Below are 20,747 nucleotides of genomic sequence, written 5' to 3'. Positions count from 1 at the left end.
TCACCTTGCCCCCCCCTTCTCATGACCTGGTTCAGTCTGGACATTTCCAGATGCCTTTGCCTGTTTTCTCCCTCATATCTATAGTAAACCTTCTCCACAATCATAACTAGGAGCAGTCATGCTTTCATTCAGTCATAAGATTTTCATACATATATGCATTAATGGTAAATGTATGACAATCCTTGGTGTGTGTTTATATGATAAAGAGACAGTATACCTTTAAATCATACCTTCTCAAACATACATTCCCTCCTCCCTCCCTCCCTCCCTCCCTCCCTCCCTCCCTCCCTCCCTCCCTCCTCCCTCTCTCCCTTCCTTCCTTCCTCCCTCTGTCCCTCTCTTTGTTCCTTTATGTAGCTCTGACTGGCCTGGAACTCACTATATAGACCAGACTGGTCTCAAATTCACAAAGATCTTCCTGCCTCTGCCTCCAAGCACTGGAATTAAAGGTGAGCACCACCACACCTGGCCTGCTTTATAATTTCTTTATGGTGTAAACTTTCAAAAACCTTTCCTATAGCTTTTTGAAATATACAATGTATTATATCTCATCATAGTCACTAGACTGTACAACAGCAGCAAGGACATCTAGCTATATTCTGTACCTTAGTGCTCAGTGATCAGCCTCTCCTCCCTCATTCTAAACTTCAAGTTGGAGGTGTGTGTGTGTGTGTGTGTGTGTGTGTGTGTGTGTGTGCATGTGTGTGTGTGTGTGCATGTGTGTGTGTGTGCATGTGTGTGTGCGTGTGTGTGTGTGTGTGTGTGTGTGTGTGTGTGGTGTGTGTGTGTGTGTGTGTGTGTGTGTGTGTGTGTGTGGTGGTGTGTGTGTGTGTGTGTGGTGCGTGCGTGCGTGCGTGCGTGCGTGCGTGCGTGCGTGCGTGTGTGTGTGTGTGTGTGTGTGTGTGTGTTACAATGACCTAGCTTAGCTCTAGAGCCAGATTCACCAGGCATAACCCTCAGCTCACTTAGCTGTGTGCCCACACTTGTCACCTCCCCAAACTTGAGCTTCCTCTCCCGTGAAGTAACGAATGCCTATTGCCCAGAGCTGTGGCTATGGAAGAATCCACATGTCTACTGGTTTGTAGCAATGCCCAGTGGCCTGCTAGTGCCCAGTGAAGGTGTAATACAAACAGACATTGTTATCTGTATCCTCAAGGACTTCTGGTAACAGTTTGGAATGAATGTCTTTACTGAAATTGGACTGAAATTCCTAAAGATTGTCTATACCCTGCCTTTTTTCTGTTTCTGCCAAGTATGTCTCAAGGAAGCCCAGAGGTTGAGTATACTGTCAGGATTAGGTTGACAAGTCTGGTTTGATTCAGAAACCTGTGGAGTTCCAGGTGAATTCCACAAAGGCAGGCTAGGATTAAAACAGACTTCAAACTCAATCCTGTTCAAACACAGGTCCCCAAAGCCTTCTGAGGGTAGACAAGCAGGATACAAGATGCTAACGCCTATTTATGCCAGCTGCTGTAACCAACAATGATGAGAAGCCTGGGACTCTCAGGATGAGACTTGTATGGGAACTGGCTATGATTGCAGGAAACTTGGAGTCTCCTAGTGCACACTGCTTCCGTTTTGTTTCGGATCACAAGAGTTGACTGTACATAGAGAGGGCTGCAAGCACAGCTCTGGATGGCGGCAGAACAGAGGTGGCTTTTACACGGCCATCTCATGTGGAGGCCACATTGCAGGGATGTCTGTAAATGATGGTACGCCTATTACAAGAAAGGCATTATGGGTACCTCACTATGCATGCGCTGAGGGAAGACATAACCTGAAGAAAGGGAGGGGCTCTGCACCTTGATCCTCCATGTGAACCCTCTTACTTGAAAGGGGTGGGTCCTTTGTTTTCATTCCTCATGCTGGCCAGTGGGGGGGTGGGGATGTCTACCTAGCAAGTCAGTATGATTTTACTTACTTGTGGGACCAGTTAACTTTCAAATCATCCAGGTAGTAAGTGACAAAGGAGTACAGCCGGATGCCCTCCGCTGTGCTCTGGATTTTCAGGTCTGTAGCTGACAAAGCTGGGGAAGAAACAGCACAGTTCAAGCAACTGTGAACTCACCCTGGAAGGAGCATACTAGAGCATTTGCTATGGAGATGGAAACTTACCTATCTTCCTGCACACTTCAGTCATCAGTTCTTGGAAGGCTGTAGGTAGAGGGTCATAATCAAAACTTTAGCATGAGAATATTCTATATAAGGTCAAATTTCAAGCTGTTAGCTCTCAAAAAGTCCCTGTCTGGTGAAAACTATTAGACAGAAGGTGAATTTGTCGACTCATGATAATTAGTGGGTTTTTTGTTTTTGTTTTTGTTTTTGTTTTTGTTTTTGAGACAGGGTTTCTTCTGTGTAGCTTTGGAGCCTATCCTGGCACTTGCTCTGGAGACCAGGCTGGCCTTGAACTCACATAGATCCACCTGCCTCTGCCACCCGAGTGCTGGGATTAAAGGCGTGCACCACCAACATCCGGCTATAATTAGTGGTTTTTTGGTGAAATAATTTAATTTTTGTAAGAATTTTTAAAAGTCTTCTTGTTTTGACTTAAGTTTTCCTTAAATGGTTTGCAATTAATATTTTATGAACATTCTAGAAAAGACCATACTGAGATCTCCAGGAAGCCTAATGGCTTTGGAACACCCTTTCTTCTCAAGTCTGAGAAGCCTTGGGATTACAGGAGTTTTCTTATCTGTGACTTAGTTCCTAAAGAATTAACTGTCAAGGTTGGTTGGCCATCCTCTGCCCAGTAATACCATGGCCTCACCTCTTCTGAGAACTGGAAGGCAATCCCTAAGGCTTCTGCTGGTTAATTGGAAGCCTTCTGCATTTAGGAAGAGAACTGGAGATTTGGTGGTGGGGTCATAAGTAGCTTCTAAGTATCATGATATGTTTGTCCTTAGTACACCTCTGAAAACTGAAAACTGCTGCTTTGTTCTACGAATAACTGCAAGGCTTTAAGTCTCATACATAAATCTGTCTCCCCACCCTTAACAACGGGCTGTTTTTTTAGTGTGTTTCCTCACAGAAGGTTTTGATCCTAGAACATTTTTGTAGAGTTGAGAGAAAAATGATGATTTAAATTGGAAACAGACTTCTAGTGGCCTGAGGGCTATAAATTCTCTAAGGATCAAAAACACACTTTTGATTTCTAGGAAGTCCAAAATGGAAAATAATTTTGAAAAAGAACAGTAGTTTGCTCTGCTGGAATTTCAATTAAACCAAAATTGGTGGACACAAGTCAGCATGACTGCCATGGCCAGCCCAGCCCCAGTCATGACTCTGGTAGCTGTAGAACCCCTAAGACAGATCTCAGCAGTTGGCAGTCACCTTCATCCACAAGTTTCAATCTGCTCTTGTCTTTCCCTCGGTCGTCTTTCAGGATAACTTCGTAAAATCCAGCATCTTTCTTGGAGAACTGAGGAAACAATGAACATTACAGGTTTTCATAACTCAGATCTGGTTGCTGCGTTTGTGTGTGTATGTGTGTCTCTGTGTGTGCATACATGCATGTGTGTGTGTTCACGTGTGTATGAGTGTATATTGTATGGTTAATGCATGGATGTGCATACCACATGCATGTGTGCAGAGGACAGAGTTCAACCTTGGGTATTACTCTTCAGGAGCCATTTACCTTGTTTGGTTTTAGCCTTTTAGCTTTAGTTTTATGTGCATGGGGTTCTGACTGCACAGACGTTTCTACCCCGTATGCATGCTGCGACTGGGGACAGTGATACAGATCTCTAAAGAAATCAGTCCCAAACTATTTTAGTTGAGAAAGGATTACAATAAAGTGAACAGAAGAAGGCACTGGATGATCTGGACTGGAGTTACAGATGGTTGTGAGCCATCGTGGGAGTACGGGAAATCAAATCCAGGTCCTCTGGAAGAGCAACTAGTGCTCTTAACTGCTGAGCCATCTCTCTAGCTCCAACCTTGTTTTTTGAGGCAAAGTCTCTTACTAGGACCTGGGGCTCTCCAATTCAGCTAGACCAGGTGGCCACAAAGCCCCAGGGATCCACCTGTCTCTGAATCTCCACCACTGCGATTATAAGTATGTTCCTATAACAGATGGAAACTGTTGTGAGTCCTTTGGGTGTGGAATGACTGATGAATCTAGTTTCTGCTGGAAGAACTGTAACACGGAGCCAGCAGCTTTGATGCCTGTAGCCACCCACCTCTGTGATGAGCAGGGTGCAAATGCCATCCTTGAAGTCATGCTTCTCATCCACTGATATCTCCCGCTCGTCTTTGTACCACACAATGTGAGTCTCTTTTTTAATATTCGCCACCTGTAGGGAGAATCATAATTGCCCTCCTTGAAATAAGGAAATCAATGTCATTTTTTAAATGACGGTAAGCAGTTTTTAATGCATGGGGCATTAAAGAAAAAAAAACAAAACAAAACACTGAACCAGAGTCAGAAGACACAGATTTATAAAGAAATCAGTCCCAAACTATTGTAGTAGAGAAAGGGTTACAATAAAGTGAACACCAGTGAATAAACCTAAATCAATAGGATCTCTATTTCCAGCAGTAAAAATTGTCTTAACATCTATGTCCATGACAAATGCAGTCATGCTGCTTTGGGGCTGCTTTCTGCATGGATGTAGAGGACCAACTGGAACAGAATGGAAACTGTTCTGTTGCCAGGTTCATTTTCAAAGCAGTAGGGAGATCAGTAACCAGGCCAGCTTGTACAACACTAAGTTGTTTCAAAACCAGCTTAAGGGGCTGGAGAGATGGCTCAGAGGTTAAGAGCACGGGCTGCTCTTCCAGAGGTCCTGAGTTCAATTCCCAGCAACCACATGGTGGCTCACAACCACCTTGAATGAGATCTGGTGCCCTCTGTTGGCTGCAGGCAGAAGACTGTATACATAATAAATAAATCTCTAAAAAAAAAAAAAAGATTTATTAAAAAAAAAAAAAACAGCTTAAAATTGATGCCAAGGGAAAGCACTGTGTAACACTTAAATCAGGGGATAGCCAAGAAGTAGAGTACTCTCCAAATTAAAAAAAATTCATTGGATTAGTGTGGCATGGTGGTGTAGTGTACAATAGTCCCTGTGACATCAGAAGATTGCATGAGCCCAGGAGTTTGAAAGCAGCCTGGCTAAAATGTGAGATGTTGCCCCCAGTCCAAAGTTTGTGGGTACACATGAAAAGAAAGGATACTATAGACACTAACATAAATGCTTAAACAACAACAGCAGAATCTCAAAACCAAAGAAACACACTTCCTACGGCATTAAAATAGTCTTCCAACAAAATGAACTGGATGAGTAAGCTCCAGTACATGTCTAAAAATTTATAAAAGAGATAAAGGAATATTACAAATACATGTATAAAAGAAGTAAGGTTTAATAACTTAATTACTTAGCAAGTTTGAGAAGATGCATTTAGATCCTAACCCATATATCATAATGCAACTCTCAGATGGATGAAAGCCATTGCATATTCTTAGAGGGCACCTGAGTTTTTTTCTACAACATTTGGATTATTTTTCACAGAGAGGAATATATCCATGTATTTCTTGAAAATTAGAATTGTATGAAAAAGTAAAGACTTCATACAAATCAGGAAAACAAAACAAAGAACCCTAGAGACCCCCACTGGACAACTGGTAAGAGGATCTATGGCTGAAAGACAAACGAGGAGAAATGTTTACTTGTAGTTTGAATGAAGATGACGCCCATAGGCTCATATATTTGAATTGGTTCCCAGTTGGTGGAATGTTTGGGAAGGATTAGGAGGTGTGGCCTTATTGATGGAGGTGTGTCACTAGGGGTGGGCTTTGCAGTTTCAAAAGATTCCATTCTCCATGTCATTCCCAGGGTGCACTCTCTGCTTCTTGCTTGCAGTTTGACACACATGGTCTCAGCTTTTTGACACACATGGTCTCAGCTGTTTTGACATGCATAGTCTCAGCTGTTTCTGTCACCTATGAATTCTAACCCTCAGGAAACATAAGCACAATTAAACACTTTCTTTTATAAGTTGCCTTGGTCATGGTGCTTTATCACAGTAACAGAAAATTAATATGTTCATTATAAACAAAAGTATTCATGTTTTGCTTCATTGAAAGAGTTTAGTTGTGTTGTGGATGTAGCTCAGTGGTAAAGTGTAAAGCTCTGCAACACACACACACACACACACACACATACACACACATACACACACACACACACACATACACATACACACACACATACACATACACACACACACACATACACACACATACACACACACACACATACACATACACACACACACACATACACACACACACACATACACATACACACACACATACACATACACACACACATACACACACACACACACACATACACATACACATACATACCCATCCAAACACACATACACATACACACACACACACATACACACACACACACATACACACATACACATACACACACACACACATACACACACACACACACACACACACACACACAACACACACACACACATACACATACACACACACATACACACACACACATACACACACACACACACACACACACACACACACACACACACACACACACACACACACACACACACACACACACGTACCCATCCAAAACACACACACACACACACACACACACCCAAAAAGTTCATCTAGTAAGTGAACATAAGAAGCAATGCTGTTTAAACAATGATACTGAAGTCAGTAAACAAAAGGCCATTAACTGGTCTCTAAATTGCAGGAATCTATTGTGTTACTGGGTAACATTGATAAAGACAACCAACTTGACAATCTGCACCTGGGCTTGAAAAGTAGGAACTCTATGGACTTGCTGAGCACAGCAATCATGTGTGTGTGTGGTGTGTGTGCCTGTGTGTGTGGTCTGTATGCATGTATGTGTGTGTGTGTGTGTGGTGTGTGTGCCTGTGTGTGTGGTCTGTATGCACGTATTCGTGGTGTGTGTGGTGTGTGTGGTGTGTGATGTGGTGTGTGTGTGGTCTGCATGCATCTCTGTGTGGTGTGTGTGTGTGTGTGTGGGCCTGCATGCATCTGTGTGTGTGTGTGTGTGTGTGTGTGTGTGTGTGTGTGTGTGTGTGTATCCTGCATGCATCTCTGTGTATGGTGTGTCGGGGGGGGGGGGCTGCATGCATCTGTGTGTGTGTGTGTGTGTGTGTGTGGCCTGCATGCACAGTGGTAAAGCCAGAACTGTGGTTGTCTTGAGTCACTAGCCATCATGTCCCTGCTCTAATTAACCTAACAACTCCTCTAAGATTTCTTTTAAATTATGGGGACCTCCTTTCCTGAGTCTTGCTATATAAACCCAGGCTGTCCTCTAGCTCCTAGGCCTCAAGGATCCTCCTGAGTGGACATGACGGTGCCACTGCCCAAAGCTCTTAATTCGGGGTTAGGGGCTAAATTCTGGGCCTTGTACATGCAGGACAAGTGCTTTGCCCCTGAGCTGCACCCCCAAGCCCTTGAAACCTTTCATGATTTTCTCAGCCAAAAATGGAATGCTAAGATGTGAGACAGTTTAGGATGCTATTTTGTAATCCCCTCCTCGACAATCATCCCAGAGACCTAATAAAACCATTAACGATTCCCAACTCCAGTCCCGGAAGGCGGCACAGATTCGAGACCGAGAAGTCCAGCTGGATATTCAGCCATGTTTCTGTGCAAATTTCATGACTTAGAAAAGTTTACCAAATAAGACAGTAGCTGGGGTGAGCTAGGATTAATCTACCACTTAGAATGCAGATTTGGCCTAAAATGAAAGCATTGTGTGGCATCCTGGGATCAACAGAAGGTGACCATCCCTAACCCAAAAGTCCAAACCCAGGGTTCCACAGTCTGTAGTTCTCTGAGCATCAGCATGTGTCTTAGTGAGGGCTTCTATTGCTGTAACAAAACACCATGACCAAAAAGTCAATTGGGGAGGAAAGGGTTTGTTTGGTTTATATGTCCACATTGCTATTCTTCACTGAAGGAAGTGAGGACAAGAACTCAAGCAGGACAGGATCCTGCAGGCGGGAGCTGGTACAGAGGCTGTGGAGGGGAGCTGCTTACTGATTCACTCCCCATGGCTCTCTCAGCCTGCTTTCTTATAGAACCCAGGATCAGCAAGCAGCCCAGGCATGGCACCACCCACCATGGGCTGGGCCCTCCCCCATTGATCACTAAATGAGAAAATGCCTCACAGCTGGATCTCATGGAGGTGTTTCCTCAGCCGAGGCTCCTTCCTCTGTAATAACTCTATCGTGTGTCTCGTTGACACACAAAACCAGCCAGTATATCGTGGACCCACAAGTGGAACATTCCACACCACAGAACCTTGCTTCATGGGCAAAATTATCCAAAATAATGCATAAGACGCCTTCAGGCTATCTCTAAAATAATATGTGAGACATACATGAATTTTATATTCAGATTCGAGTTCTCTCAGATGTTTCATTATAGAAACAAAATTAAAAAATATTCCAAAAATCCAAAATGAAACAAAATTCTCCCTAAACCCCAAGAACTTCTGATCCAAATCTTTTTGGAAAAGGGACATTCAAGTTGTGGTTGAAGACTCCATGTCATTCTGTAGCTCAGGGGTGACCACAGGCCAGTCACCGCCCTCATCTTATTTTCACGTTGTTTTACTCTGTTTCTTACCAACCAAAGGTTCCACAACATTCAGCAGTAAAGTATCTGTTGCTCATCCACTTTGTATTAAATAGAGGACGGGGAAAATGGATCCTTGTTCCACACTGATTTTTATCTTTACTTCTCTGGAATAAAACATTAGAAACGCACCCATCTCTTACCTTGCATTTCAATAGCACGTTACACTCTCCAGTCACTTCCCAGCTCAAATACTCCGCAAAATGTGGGCCTGTGAAATTTTAATAACATAATTATTCTTTTATTGATTAATTTAATTAGCTGCAAATTCAAGATCAAAGCTCATTCTTAAATCTCCAGGCAGTTTATGTTTGAAGTTAGATTTTCTTAAAACTACGGTTTCATTTTAAAATATTTCTAATGTCTACATGGATAATAGTCGTTATTTTAAGTGCTGTTCATTTAAATTTGTTATAGAAAAATAACCTTGGAATATTTTATACAAAAAAGTCTGTTTTTACCTTGTTTCCTGATCCATTCTTGTCGCTGGAACTCAGCTTCTTTCTGGAGTTTCTTATAAACTGGAAATAGAAGAACAAGGAGGTGTGAGGTTGAGTTGAGCAGCACAGACACCATGACAGCCACTGTGCTAAGTGGCCTGCTTTCTTTGCGATGGTGCTCAGAGACTGCGACGGCCCCGCTTGTTCTGATTTTTTTTTTTTTCAAGACAGGGTTTCTCTGTGTAGCTTTGGAGCCTATCCTGGCACTCGCTCTGGAGACCAGGCTGGCCTTGAACTCACAGAGATCCGCCTGCCTCTGCCTCCGAGTGCTGGGATTAAAGGTGTGCACCACCAATGCCCGGCTTGTTCTGATTTTTATAGATGAAGAGACAACCTTTGAAAACTAAATAACATTGTGTGGGTATGAGTTTGTGAGTCTCTGTCTCTGTCTTTGTCTCTGTCTCTCTCTGTCTCTCTCTCTCTCTCTCTCTCTCTCTCTCTCTCTCTCTCTCTCTCTCTCTGTGTGTGTGTGTGTGTGTGTGTGTGTAGGCCAGAAGTAGACATCGGGTATTTGCTAACTGTTCTCTACCTACATCTCTTCCCCCAAGACAGGGTCTTACTATGTAGCCTTGACTGTCCTGGAATTTAAGAGCAGGGTGGCCTTGAATTCACAGAGATCTGCCTGCCTCTGCTTCCCAAGTGCTGGGATTAAAGCCATGCACCCCCACACCCAGTTCTCCAGTTTATTTTCTAAGACTGGGTTTGAAAATAAACCTGGAGGGTGGAGAGACGGTTCAGTGATTAAGGTCCTGTACTGCTCTTGCATAGGACCTGAGTTGGAGCACCCAAAACTGACAACCACCTATAACTCAGCTCCAACACTTCTGCAACATCCCTACATGGAAATTCATACACACATACCTGAAAATAATAAAAAAATAAAAAAAGGATTTCTAACTAAACTGGCTAGAGTGGCTGGCCAGCAAGCCCCAGGGCTTCTCCTGTCCCTGCTTCCCAGGAATTAGCGTGTGCTGCTATGCTAGGCTGGGTCCTGCAGATCTGAACTCCCGTCTTAGCGTTTTCATGGCAGATACTTTACTGACTAAGCCATCTCCAAGGCCCCAGAACTAAGTAACTTTTCCAAGGTCATAAAGCTAGGAAATGATGAACCCATACCGGCTGTTACAAATATAGACATCTATCAATCTTTTTGAAGCTTGTGAAGTGCCACTTTTTAAACCACGATGGTTTTCACAGACGCTTATTACATCTGATCTCTACAGTCTAGTTACAACATATGATTGACAGATTTGGCACACACTCAGTACTTTTACATTTTTTCTTTCCAAAGTTTAATAATTTACAGTAATCACATATTGTTAAAATAGTATCGTGGCTTGTCACTGAGACATACACATGTGCACGCACGCATACACACACACATATACACACACACATACACACACACACACACACATACACACACACACACACACACACACACACACACACACATACACACACACAGTTCTGGCTGTACTGAAACTTCCTAGGTTGGAGAATTTAGTAATGGTACTTTTTAACATATGGAACTATTTAAGTCCAGCCATGCCTGAAACTCGGAACAGTTTTGGTGTTCTTTTAATGTGATGTTCATTTCAAGGCAATGGGAATGGGATTCTGTGGAAAGTATTGACTAGATTTTGTAATTTGATGCAGGAATTCATTAAACAGTTCCAGATGACAGTCATGGGACCCCTTTTAAGGCATGAGGCATTTGCACTGAAGTAAGTAGCCAAGTGTCCACTGACTGTCCCTCAGAATTCTCACCATCTCCAATGAGAACAAGTGTAGAATGGCCAGTTGCTTTTCCATCTTGAATCTGGAATGTGTATGTCCCTTCATCCTCATCCTGCAGCTTCTCCATGAACATTTCAATCACACCAGAGTTTCGGTCAATATGCATCTTGTACTTCTTCACGTGGAGAGGTAAAGACAGAGAAATCAGAGAGGCAAACATTTTGAAGACAATATCCCCGATGAAATAAAAATGAACCCCAAAGGATCAGAATTTTAATATTTCTAGGCAACTAAACAAATTGTTTAAAAAAATATTATTCCTGGAAAAAGGAGTGGGTGTATGAATTAGATGGTAATTGACTATGAGTAGTTTGAAATCTCAACAATATGGGCACCGAACAAGACCTTGATATGGCAGTGTAGGCCGGGGCCTACACTGGCCTCATCCCGAAATGAGAGCTGTAGGCAAGCAATGGCTGCCAAGAGAGGCAGAAACAACCATTTCCTAGGATGAGCCCCTTGATGGGTTATTCAATCCCAGGTAGTCATTCCTAAACACACACACACACACACACACAGGCACGCACGCGCGCGCGCGTGCGCGCGCGCGTCACACTAAATGGACCCAGCAGGTTGTATTAAGAGCTTATGAATTTAAAAGGGAGTAGGAAGGCATGAGAGGAGTTGGGGGGTTGAGGGGTAGAAATAATGTATATATAGCATAATGGATGAAATTTTTTTAAAAAATTAAACAAAAGCAAAATATTAAAATAAATAAATATTTTATTTTAAAAAGGGGGTGGAGTGGGAATCCTACCGGCCCTTCAAAAATTTCCTTCTCATTAAATATGTAGTTGACTTTGGCATTGCCAGACAGCTTCTCAGCCTGCATCCAAAACCGGACCTGGCCTTTCTCCAAAATTTCAACTGCCAACTCTGACTTAGTTGGGACAGCTAGGAAAAATAAAAATAGACATGGTAAGTCATCATACTGGCAAACAGCAATATTGATACTGACATTCTAACAAGTGAAAGAAAAAAAAAACAGTCAATACCAATAGCAGTGTAGCCCCTGCTTCCTGCAAGACCCAGAGATACAAGCATGTTATAGGAGACCTCAGAATAAGGGACAGAGGCCTTGGCTGTCATCCTTGGGATGTCACCCCTTTTGAATCACAGTTGTGCCAACTGCCAAAACAGGGAAGATGAAGGGGAACTCTAGGGGAGCTTCTGGTTAACATCTGTGACTCCCCATTGCAGCTTCAGTCAGGATGGCTCAAGGGCATTCACCAGGAAACATGAAAAAGCTCTCAGATTACCCAGGACGGCTAGCCCCAAGTCTTCTAGGAATAAGCTGGGTGGGCAGTCAAGCTGCAGAGGCCCCTCCGTTTGCTTTCCCCATCCACTCCACAGACTCTTTACCGATTTACTGTGTTTGAACATTCAGCACCGAGGAGGTCCCCGTGGAGAGAGAAGATGGGCTCTGCAGCTGAAACATGATCTTCAACAGCTGTTCCCCACCTTTAGCCTTATGGCCCTCACCTGTCAACACCGGCATTGAGTGCCTCGATCGATCGGCTGTCAGACAATTAACTATGGCACAGCAGGATATGTTAACATACTGCAGGTAATGGGCAGTAATTGGAAGGTGAGTTCTCTGTCCCCTACCAAGTTTACTGATGAGAAAGCTGAATGGTTAGCAAGAGTCATGGCATCCAGGCCACAGAGCTGAGCTCGTGATTATCTCTGCTGTTCTGTACTGTTCTTTGTCCTGGTTCCATTTCTTTGATGAACACTGTGGTTTTCCCGTATGAATAAATGTGTGAGTGGAGCAGATAATAGACAAGTTCCCAAGACCAGAGGCAAACCCTTCAAGATCAGAGGCTAACCCTTCAAGATGACCAGAGGCTAACCCTTCAAGACCAGAGGCTAACACGTAAGATGACCAGAGGCTAACCCTTCAAGACCATAGGCCAACCTGTGCTATAAATAAGTCTTGAGAATAGAAAGCATCTTTTAGTAAAGTCTGGATCCCATCATGGAGGTCCTAATATATGGGTGGTGTGATTTGGAGTGGCAATGCAAAGGAAGGGACTGGCCTTCTTGGGAGCCTTCATGTTATCTTGTCTGCCCTAAGTCACAAGAATGTTGTCTAGAAGAAAACAGACCGCCATGAATTGCCACTGAGGGCACAGAGCACACGGCATGTACATACAATGGAGGCAGACTCTGGCATGGTTGAATCAGCCCCTTAGACTTCATCGGCTATATGCAACCTGGTCTAGTTATGAACTCCCCTGGTCTCATGTTCCTTTTTTTTTTTTTTTTTTTTTTTTTTTGGTTTTTCAAGACAGGGTTTCTCTGTGGCTTTGGAGGCTGTCCTGGAACTAGCTCTTGTAGACCAGGCTGGTCTCGAACTCACTGAGATCCACCTGCCTCTGCCTCCCAAGTGCTGGGATTAAAGGCATGCACCACCAACGCCGGGCACTGGTCTCGTATGCTTAACCTCTAAAATAAAACCACCACATATGGACTCTTTCTGGATTGGTGTGTGTCCAAATGAAGCATTCCATCTAAATGCCCTAGAAAGGGCCTGGCATATGATAAGTGCTCTTTAATTTTGGCTATTAGTATTTGGTATCTGTTTTTTCCTCCAGCTGCTTCAGCAGTATCCTATCATTATAAAATATCCTGTGTTGACAACTAGGAGGCACACAGCAGTGTATCTATATTTATAGGTATATGCCTATGTGTGTATACACAATACATTATCTGTGCAGGTGGGACAAAAGCAAATGCCTACAAATGAACAACTGTGAGGCAGGGATACTACATCTTCTACCCTCTGACTCACCACACTGTAATTTAGGATTATTACTGGCAAAGCAGGTCATTTATTTTCAGTTTTTATGCCTGTACTTTTTGTTTATATTTTCCTTTTCTCAGATCCAAATCACCTCCCCTGGCATTTTATTTGTACTAGAAAACATATTATTTGTAGATTGGAGGCATATGCTTAATGGCTTTCAAAACATTTTTGAAAATGGCTTTACAGAGGAAAATTTACCATATTAAAGGATAGAGGAACCGAACATTTAAAATTTACATTTAATGAGAAATGAGACATTTAAAACCTTATGAATCTCAATAAAACGAGTTAATGTTTTCCTTGACCAGGAGGATGTGGATGTGACTTAAGAAATTAGATATACTCTTTTAACCCAGGTGGCAGATCTCTGAAAAAAAAATGTTACTTTAGTGATGTCATCGATGTGGTTGGGGAAAGAAAATACTGGAACTTTCCTATTTAAAATTCAGTTTTAAGAGTCTAAGAAAAACTTTACTGGATTGGGGATTTGATATTCATACTCAGAGTTTAAAACACATCCTTGGGCTCTCCCTTTGTGCCAACCATGTCACAGCTGGTCACAGCTGGTCTCTGACAAGGAAGCTAGAGTTTGCTGTCACCCTCTCTGTAAGCAGCAATAATATAATCCTTAGGCTTACTCAAGATAAAAGATCTCAGTGTAGATGACAACAACATGAGTTAGCTATGACTTCCTTAATTATACTATCTCCAAGTCTATAGACCATCAAACCGCAGGAGGCCCAGGTAATGTGAGCTTAGCTGTAACACCCTGTCTTGACTTCTCTTACCACCATCTTTTAACCTAAATGTAAATGTTGTTGGGAAAGCTGTTGCCTGGATATGTGAGCGGTATTTATTAACTAGATTAGTGTTTCTTTCCATTTCTACCAGGCTTGAGTTGAGGATGTAAACATCTACCCTAGAAACAGCTTCTTATTAGGTACTAAGCACTGTCACAATAGCCAATCCTAGAAAAAAAAAAAAAAAAACAAAAAAAACAAAAACAAAGCCCAGGGAAATGGGGATGATTTTCTCAGGGTCACAGAACACAGAATGTCCAGGGAGGCCTTCACCTTTCATACGATTTTCAAAATTAATTTTTCAAACATCAACCACAATAGTATTTTCCAGTTTTATGGTTAATGAACACACAGATGAAATTAATGCCATGTACTGGTATCTGAAACTCTGTATTCCAGAAGGAAAAAGTATGTGTAAGCACTGAGGAATCTTTTAGAGTCTTAATTTAAAGGAGGGAGAGGATTTTAACACTTTTTAATCTGCTTTCTCAAACACTACATTGTGTTTCTCTAGGGGCATCTCTTCTTTTGTTTTAGGCCAGTGGGCCTTTTTGGGTGTTATTTTCTTTCTCTTCTCTTAGGTGTCAGCTGTGGAGTTTAATCTTTTATATGGAAGGTGCTTTATTTAGCAGCTTGTAAATAGTTCAGAAGGGCTCTTCTTCTGAAAGAGGCCCTTGTCCTATTTTCCAAGAGTATGAGAGTATAAAACGTTGTCTTTGTTCAGAGCTTTGAGTATTCTATTACAAGCCAACATCACAGGTCTGCCCAAAACATATACACGAGTATATGTATACAAATGTGATACATTTGAGATACAAATGAGATACAAATGTGATCCCAAAACACATGGGTCAAAACTGAAGAACGTAATTACTGAGTTCACCTTCGGATCACCACACTGCCCTGTAGGAGGAAGCAATGGGTGTGTTTTCTTTCTATACCTTTCCCTTTCCTTTCTCTTTCCTCCCATCCTTCCCCCCTCCCTCCCTCTCTTTTGCTTTCTTTATAGACAGGGTACCAGGTAGCCCAGGCTGGCCTCCTATTTTGCTACATAGCCCAGGATGACCTTGAACTTCGGATACTCCTGCTTCTACCTTTCAAGTGCTGGGATAACAGGTTGTACCACCACACTTGGCTCCAATCCAGGCATCTGTGAATGCTATGAGTACTCTACTGACCACAGCCCCATGGAGTACCTTTTCCTATGTTAATATCTTGGGATTTCTAGAGAAAAAAGGGCTAAGAAAACTATCATTTCTAGAAAGTGCTCCTGTGGATAGTGGCTTGGGATGTATACCCTAAGCCACTCTCTCTACTCTCTCTTTCTCCTTCCATGCCTCCTTGCCCCTACTTTTTTTTGACAGGTTCTACCATGTAGCCCAGAGAAGACCATGAACTCAGGACTCTCCTGCCTCTATCTCCAGCTCTTAGGTAAAGACAAGATTCCTGTCTGGTCAGGCCTTGAACTTGAACTCCATAGCCCAGGCAGACTTTGAACTTGCCTTCCTCCTTCCTGTCTCCACCTCTTAAGTGACTAAGATCACAGGGCTGTGCCGTCAGGTAGGTCTTTAAACTCCATCCAATCTCATCCGAGCTGTCCCTTGTTCTATTGCAAAGCTGAACTCTGGTAAAACTGCTAAAATCTGTGACTGTACTGGGGATACTTACTTGGGAACTTGTGCTCCTGACTGAGGGCAAGCAGACGTTTCATTTCTGTGTGGAGAAACAGAAGACAAACCTTTACCTACTAAAAAGAGTGTCACTTGATGATAACTGGAAAATTAAAACAACATTAGACTTAGGAGTGAACAGACTTTAAACTTACCTTCCTCATCTATCAAGTAGCTTGATGCTATCCCATCAGTGTCTGTCACATCACAAGAATAGGTGCCCAAATCATCTGTCCCGAGGTCTTTGAAGGTCATCTTTGTCCTTCAAAACAAAATATTGTCTTAGAAATGAGACTGTGCACCATCGGTGGCACTATCTCCGATCCCCTGTACATGATACTCTCTTCATGTCCCCACCCACCTCCTCAGCCCCACTGAGCTAAAGCTTGCTAGCTCTCGGGGTCTTGGGTTGAATGCCTTTTCTACCAGGAAGACTTTCTGGACCTCTGGTAGGTTGATGTGGCACAGTAGGAATGCCCCATCTCCAAGCCATGCTACATATGTATAAAACACATCTACAGAAGGGCATTTCTCTGTTTGGCTGGCTGGGTGTCTAAGTTCTTCTCCTGTAGGGGAGCCTGCAGGTGACTCTGGGTGTTTCTGTGCTATTCCTGTACTTCTCTTTTCAGAACTGATACTACACCAGATTATTCCCCAGCGTAATGCCCATGCCTTCAGAGATAGGCTTCTGCTTTGCTTTTGGTTGCATCCCTGGCACCTTGTCTGGAACACAGCATATGAATTAAGGAACAGATCTTACTTTGACTAGTCATGGTATCATCGGAGATCAACTAAACATTTAAATGTTAAATGAATAAACCAGAAGAAAAGTTGGTAGTTTGATTATTATTTTTTTTTTAACCAACTGTGTTCTACTCCAAGTCTTAGTATTCAGGCACCTGTACTGGCCTGTCCTGTCCTGTCCTTGGGGTTCTGGCGGAATATGCCCTCAGCTGCAGCCACAAAGAGCACCACCTGTGCACATTCACTACATTTCCTTTTAAAAGGGCCCCGCCCACCGCCCATCTCTCTCTCTTTCCCTCTCTCTGTCTGTTCCCCCCTCTCCTTCTCTCTCTCTCCCTCTTTCCTTTCTCCTCACATCTGAAGTCCCTGTCTCTGGAGGCTGGTTTCCCCCCTTCCTGTTCCCTTTTTTTATGATCCCTTTCTCTAATTAAAAGAAAAAAAAAAAACAACCCTCTGCTTGAACCCTGTCACATGGCGTCTTTCTCTCAAGCACTGCTTTTCTTAAATTACAACACCAAGAATTGTACATTAGGATTATTTTAAGATTTATACTGGTTATGGATTTTTATAATGCCAGATATGAAATAGTTCTGATTTCATCTTCTTATTGCAAGGGAGTTAAGTAGGGGGCAAGGAGCCTATTCCATGTTCTTGCTGTGAAAATGGAATGTGTTATTAGATAGAGATATTCCTTACTTATTGCCTTTGCTTTCGACCTCTAATCGTGGAGAGTCGTCAGTAGGTATGTAATCTTTGGACCAGGCAAATTCTGACTTGGGAGTCATCTGATCACATTCAAAGTTCAAGGAAATGACTCCATCATCGTCCACATTTACAACAACCTCCTTGGTACCTAGAAGATCATAAAGAAAGCTTTTGAATTTGTCACAGAACCAGCCACAAAAGAACGCTTGCATTGAGATGCCTTCCTTTATTTAGCCTTAATCAAGACACTGTCCCTGAGCCAGGGATAGGTCCCCAGTGTTCACTGAAATTCAACGTCCATAACATAATATGGAATTAAATGAATCTGTGGTGTCTCCTATGTAAAGTCAACACTGATGGGGAAGTACTTCTGTGTATGTTTATCTTATTGATTGTTAAATAAAATACTGTTTGGCCAATGAGACAGCAAGTAGACGGGACTAGGAGTCAAAGAGGATTCTGGGAAATGTAGTAGAGAAGTGCTGATCCAGGCAGGAAGTGACATAGCAAGGAGACTCATATTTAAGCGAAGGAGACACAGGAAGGGCCCTTTTTTTCCCCTCCTGCTCCAGCGGCAAGATGTGATCCCAGCAAGGAGGGACGCCAATAAGGCGTCCAATAAGATAAGTCTTATAAAATATATAGATTTATGATCATTGAGGCTAAGCTAACAGATGAGGAATCCTAGTCATTGGCCAAGCAGCTTTGTACCTAATACAGATTTCTGTGTATTCATTTGGGCCTAACTCGGACAAGCAGCTGGCGTAAAGCTCACACGTGGTGGTGGGGCTCAGCCACTTTTGGCGAAAAGATTTATCGTAACACAACACCACACCTGCCGTGTCTGTCTGGAACTGAGAAAAAGTTGAGTGAAATGGATGTCACAGTGAGGGAATGGATTTGACTGCCATTATGAACAAAGTCTTGGGCAAAAGAAAAGTGGATTTGCGACTTTTGCTTCAATAGATCTCCCAAATAAAATAAGTCTAAATTATTTTCTCTTAAAACCCAGAAGTCAATCTTCTTGAAATGCATCTCATCTCTTGAATTTTATCTCCATGTAAGGTTTAATATGGTTCAGTATTGGTCTTCTCTAGGTTGCTGTCATTTCTAATGTAGAGAGACATCTTCAAATTGATAAGGTTATGGGGTGAGTAGACTAAGTTCCCACATACATTCTTCCTCCTTTGGGTGAAAGCAGGCAATTCTCATTCTCTCTAATTTCTCTTGGAAATTTCTCTGTAGTTTTTTTTTTTTTTTTTTTTTTTTTTTATGTCTTTCTATGCTTTTCTGGTGACCTCCTGGATACAGGGTTCACTGGCATCCAATGTGGCAATTTAAAGTTTTACAGCAGCACATCTATGGCCAAATACATTTGAAAGGAGCAAAATGTGCTTGATTTACACAAGTTATGTCACTGGCTCAACTTGGTTTGTTTCGGTGTATTAGGAAAATTGTATTTAGTCTCAGAAAGATACAGCTTTATTCGTTTTTAAAGTATTAGAATAAAAAAAAACTTTCCTATAGATTTTCCCCCAAAGGATTGCTGTTTTGTCTCTAGATACTACCATTAAAGGCCATCCATCATCCTGGGCACTGTCCAATACAATTACGGGTGGGGTGGGAAGTGCCAGAGTCCTGCTTGGGATGTTCAAGAGGGGACTGAGACAATGAATAACTGAGGATCCTGGATCCCGGTCCTGACGGTTGATATAATTTTCTTTCTGACTGATGGCAATGCACACTTTAACTTCCCTATGTGCATATATGTCCAACAGGTAATGGTTACCACATATAAAGAGTAGAACGGACACTAGGTCTAGCAGATTTTTGAAGTTTTACTTTTAAGAAATGCCTGTTGTCGTATTTGACTCATAGGTGACCTAAAATAACAACCAATCGACTGCTTAATTGTTCCTTAAGTGAAGCATCTGCCATATGGTCCTTGTGAAGTGGCAGGCCCTGTCTCATTTCTGTTCCTGACAGCACCTGACTAATGCCCACACCCGTGTTGTAAAGTACTGAATCAATGTGCTTGTTGGATGGAATTTATGCAAAGGCTAGTGCTGAAGTGTTTGGGCTCAGGTAATGTTACATCACAGAGTTTGCAAGAGTCACTGTGAGAATACAAAAGTCAGCATATCAGTATCTCTGTATTACTATAATGAGGACAGAAGTGATCGGTGTTGACTAAATCTTTTTCATTTTTTGCAAAGTATCTACTTTGGAGGCATGACAAATTATTCATATTGATCATTTCTTACCTGTAATCCTTTTCCAGAGAAAATGAATCACCCTCTTGCTGTTTATTATAGTAAGGACATGACTTAAGTTTATAAAAGAAAGGTATTTTTTGGGCTAAAATCTTGATTTTTTTCTCCTAAGGCCAAAGCCTAGACTTCTATGCAAAGAAATTGCAAAACCGAAAGCACAGGAGCAGTTCCACTGGCATCACCTTTCTCCCAGTTCTGTAGACAACCTTTGGACTCCAAAGCCTCACCCACTTGGAACTTGAACCCAAACCAAGAAATAAAAACACATAGCTCTCTAAGAGCCAATGCTCACGGACCTCGGACCGAAGTCCACTTTGAGGGAGCTGCTCACACTGGGGGATTCCAGACTGTCACATGGAATGTATTTACACAGCAGGTCTGACAACCTTAACTGGTTACTCCCGGGTTAAGCTTAGTAAACAGAGAAGACACTACTCCCAGCAAGCATTTTAAGAACTGAAAACAACCAGAAGGAAGATAGAAAAAAACAAACACCCTCTTACCAGTAAAGATATCATCACTTTGCAACTCTGTCACAAATAAGGTTAGTACTTGTGACTCTGAGCTGTATACAAAAAGTAAGTAAGGTGCAGTACATTACGTCAAAAAGTATTTATTGCAACATACAATCTTTTCAAATGGAATTTCATAGTCTCAAATGAAAATTGAAGGACTGATGACTTGGTGGTGAACTCTCAGATAAACAGAACAATTGGATACTTAAAACCAAATGTTATTTATCTACTTACTTATTTTGTGGTGCTGAGGAGCAAACTCA

At 42.3% G+C, this 20,747-nt stretch overlaps 1 protein-coding gene across 3 annotated transcripts in view; it reads right to left on the bottom strand.

Moving 5' to 3' along the window:
• The window catches only part of Myom1 (myomesin 1), a 123,646-nt gene that overhangs the window by 11,703 nt on the left and 91,196 nt on the right, over positions 1–20,747 (bottom strand). For all 3 annotated transcript variants that reach the window (XM_027397821.2, XM_027397820.2, XM_035441178.1), the window contains exons 24-34: positions 17,688–17,844; positions 16,403–16,509; positions 16,246–16,290; positions 11,726–11,862; positions 10,939–11,083; positions 9,130–9,189; positions 8,812–8,879; positions 4,179–4,292; positions 3,331–3,418; positions 2,116–2,154; positions 1,922–2,027 (exon numbers count right to left, since the gene is read on the bottom strand). In XM_027397821.2, the coding sequence (XP_027253622.1) occupies positions 1,922–2,027; positions 2,116–2,154; positions 3,331–3,418; positions 4,179–4,292; positions 8,812–8,879; positions 9,130–9,189; positions 10,939–11,083; positions 11,726–11,862; positions 16,246–16,290; positions 16,403–16,509; positions 17,688–17,844 (1,066 nt within the window). The remainder of the gene's footprint in view (positions 1–1,921; positions 2,028–2,115; positions 2,155–3,330; positions 3,419–4,178; positions 4,293–8,811; positions 8,880–9,129; positions 9,190–10,938; positions 11,084–11,725; positions 11,863–16,245; positions 16,291–16,402; positions 16,510–17,687; positions 17,845–20,747) is intronic.

This window comes from Cricetulus griseus, chromosome 2 (assembly GCF_003668045.3).
Source record: "Cricetulus griseus strain 17A/GY chromosome 2, alternate assembly CriGri-PICRH-1.0, whole genome shotgun sequence".
NCBI lineage: Eukaryota > Metazoa > Chordata > Mammalia > Rodentia > Cricetidae > Cricetulus > Cricetulus griseus.
This window is presented reverse-complemented; position numbering and strand designations above follow the sequence as displayed.